Source organism: Papaver somniferum, chromosome 6 (genome assembly GCF_003573695.1).
Source record: "Papaver somniferum cultivar HN1 chromosome 6, ASM357369v1, whole genome shotgun sequence".
NCBI classification, from domain to species: Eukaryota; Viridiplantae; Streptophyta; class Magnoliopsida; order Ranunculales; family Papaveraceae; genus Papaver; species Papaver somniferum.
This window is the reverse complement of record NC_039363.1, coordinates 160,917,031-160,920,492: the sequence shown is the minus strand read 5'-3', so window position 1 is coordinate 160,920,492 and position 3,462 is coordinate 160,917,031. Positions and strand designations below refer to the sequence as shown.

The window sequence follows — 3,462 nt, the reverse complement described above, 5'->3', positions numbered from 1 at the left end:
ATCATTTCGGTAGCACTTTTTAGTTTATTATAAGTACAAATTTTGAATCAACCTCATAAACCAGCAGATTCAAATTTGTGCTTGCACCAAGTAAAATAAAAATGAAAATTTGGTTAACGGTCCTCTGAACATTAGAAGGTCGAATGGTCCTTCCTACATTTATGTTCTCTAAATTAGCAACTAAGATCTGGAAACCCTGTAGGAGTTTGCATTTAGCTAGGCCATGCAAGATTTTATATAGTGGTTTCAGGAAATGGCTTCTTTGTAATAGAAATGCACAAGTTGTATCTGATCAAGTAATAGTCCATTGGGAAAGAAAAGTGAAGTAGCTTTTAATAATATATATATATTTCAAGTCAAATTCACTAACACAGCAGTGATCTGCTGATTGCCCTGACATTAAACCCTGATTAAACTGACTAATTCAGCAAAATCATGACAACAAAAACGGAAATTATACTTAAAACAACCAACGGATTTATTCCTTTGGCGACCGTGTACCAAGAGATTATCGGATGAGGTTGCGAACAAGTATGCCTTCGAATGTTATGCCCGGACCAAATGCCAAGGCAAGTCCCCATTCTTCCCCTTGTTCACCTCCGGATAGAGATGCTGCCTGTTTCCTCATTGTGAATTCATTTCTCAAGTTATCCATAACATAAAAGATAGTATTACTGCTCGCATTACCATAGTCTATCAATGCCTGTCTGCTACACTTCAACTTGTTTTCCTTCAGCTTGAGATTGCTTTCGAGACGGTTAAGAATTGCTGGTCCCCCAGGATGAACTGCCCAAAATAAATCATTAAAGTGCTTCAGATCTGCATTCTCCATAAGCATTCTGCAGAACCCCTCGATGTTGTCCTCGATCTTCTGTGGAAGGTCTCTCCCGAGTTTAAAATTTATGCCTCCCTCGGTGAGTCGACCGTCGATTATGTTTTGCGTGCCGGGTAAGAATTTTTGCACAGCCACGTTCAGTTCCATAAAGGGTTTCTCAACAACAGGAATTGGGTCTGCCCCTATAATTACAGCCGCTGCTCCATCTCCGAAAAGTGCAGCACCAACGAGATCGTATGGACGGTCCATATTTGGAGGACGGTAACCTAATATGGTGGTTTCTGAGGTAGTTAGCAAAACACGACTTCCCAGGTTATTCTCAGCTATGTCTTTAGCGACACGAAGCCCTGTGACTCCACCATAACACCCAAGAAAGTATAGCATTACACGTCCGACATCGTTCCTTAGGCCTAGTTGTGTAGCCAAGTAAAGATCTCCGCCTGGTAGTCGTATTTCGCTCGAAGAGACATATACGACATGCGTTATGTCTTCTACAGGCCTACCCCAATCTTTGATGCATTCCAGACTTGCTTCAACTGCCATCTCAACGACTGCATCATTTGCTATCTCCAGCCTTTGTCTGATTGTCGACGTGCCTTCTTCGGCGAGTTCAGGGTATTTATCCAAGATTTCCTGGGACATAACAGTGTACCTTGTTTTCACAGTAGTGTTCTTACCTGCTCAGCCAAAGATCCAATAATAAGAAATAATTCAAAATTAAGATACAGTGAAAAAAATGTTTCATCAATCGATTACTCACAGAGACGTTCCAACTTTTCCTTAATGGCAGGGTCATCACAATGAGTAGCACGGAAGTAGCCTTCGACGAGGCAGTCTTGAGGGATAAGTTGAGCTGGAAACGCCTTCCCCAAAGCTAGTACGGTTGCCTTGCCTTGCCCTGCGGATGCATTCATCGAACAACTGCCGTTAGCATCAGTGGTATTTTTTGACGACATTCTCTAAGTATGAAAACAGCTGCAGGATTTTTAAGCGGTGGTGGAGGATAAAAATGGTTGGAATGCAGTGGTAAAATGCATTCTCATGTGCGGGTATTTATACAGATTTTCATGATGCTGTAATGTTATCGTAGTGTGCAATTGCTTGGTTTGTTCTTGGAAGGAGTTTGGTTTTAGATGAATGTGAGACTACAATATTATTTGATTTTGATAACTAATAAAGGGCTAGGTTTGGTTTGGGTAAGAACTTGATTAGGTTGGAAACCTTGAACGCATGACCTTCTACTTACTAATCAGCTACTAACAAACCTAGACCCTGGATGCATGACCATCTTTAAATTTTTGGACCTTCACCTTTTTTTTTTATTTTTTTTTCCTGGAAGAATTGGACCTTCACCTAATCAAGTCAAAAGTTCCCTACGGGCAAGGCAATCAAGATGAGAGGAATATCCTTAATGATTATAGCGCGTTTGGATATAATTCTATCTCTGACTTCGACAAAAAATTAATTTTTCGACTTTTAAAAGTTGTTTTGAAATTTGACAGCCAAACTGATTTCTGACTTTTCGACTTTTAGAAGTTGAAAAGCTACTTTTGATGTGCTATCTGTAAGGAATCAGAGGAATCAACTACAGAGTCAGCTACATCAACTGAGTCAGCTTTAGTCAATGTTTGAGTCAGTCTTGTGTAAGTGTGTGATACACACAAGTATTGTAACTGACAATAACAGCTCTGCTGTAATAACAGTCTGTCATATATGCTTTATATGCAGAGTCTGTCTGTATAGTTTTCTTTCAATGAAACATTAATAAAAAATCTCATTCACAAACTCTTTCATGGTATCAGTCTTCTACGGAAGATCTTGATTCTTTCATCTTTTGATCCTAAAATTTCCGCTGTAACAATCAAATTCTACTATCTCTTAAAATTTATACATCTTAATAACAAAATCTCCCCTCTCTCTGATCTCTAGGTCTATTGTTTCTTGATATCAAGATTTAGATTTCTTTGGAGTTTTTTCAATCTTTATCATAATGTCTTCTTCTTCTTCTTCTTCTTCTTCTTCTTCTTCTTCTTATTATTATTCTTCTTCTTCAGTTTTACCCTTTCAGAACATTACTAATTTTGTCTCTGCTAAACTTCGAGATGATGGTTCTAATGACCTCATATGGAAAAACCAGTTCGAGTCTATTCTCATTACAACAGATTTATATGAATTTGTTGATGGAAGTGCAAATCAACCACAGGAAACAGTTGAAGTTGATGGAGATGTCACACCAAATCCTCTATATGTTCATTGGAGCAAGATGAACAGGTTCATTATGTCTTGTCTGAATGCTACGATTGATGAAACAATTTCTCGCTGGATAATTGGTTTTTCTTCAGCAAGAGACATTTGGGTTTTTCTAGAACGCAAGTTTATTCAGAAATTTGCAGCAAAGAAATCTCTTCTTCGCATTCAGCTACATTCCATCAAGAAAGGTACTAAAAGTATTTCTACCTATTTTGATGATATAAAGATAATTACAGATTCTCTTGCTGCAACAGGAGAAATTGTAGATGAATCTGATATAGTTATGTATGCTTTAATGGGATTGGGGAAGGACTATAGACAATTTGTCATATCTGCTCATAATAGAGAAACTGCTTTTTGATTACATGATCTTATTT

The 3,462-nt window shown here is 38.0% G+C and overlaps 1 protein-coding gene across 1 annotated transcript; it reads right to left on the bottom strand.

Annotated features, from left to right (window-relative positions):
- Positions 1-396: 396 nt before the first annotated feature.
- On the bottom strand, positions 397-1,930 carry LOC113286349 (type III polyketide synthase A). Its single transcript, XM_026534987.1, has 2 exons — positions 1,596-1,930; positions 397-1,512 (listed from the first exon to the last, which is right to left on the bottom strand). The coding sequence occupies exons 1-2, from the start codon at positions 1,789-1,791 to the stop codon at positions 509-511; spliced, it is 1,200 nt and encodes a 399-aa protein (XP_026390772.1). The 5' UTR covers positions 1,792-1,930; the 3' UTR covers positions 397-508.
- Between the last annotated feature and the right edge of the window lie 1,532 nt (positions 1,931-3,462).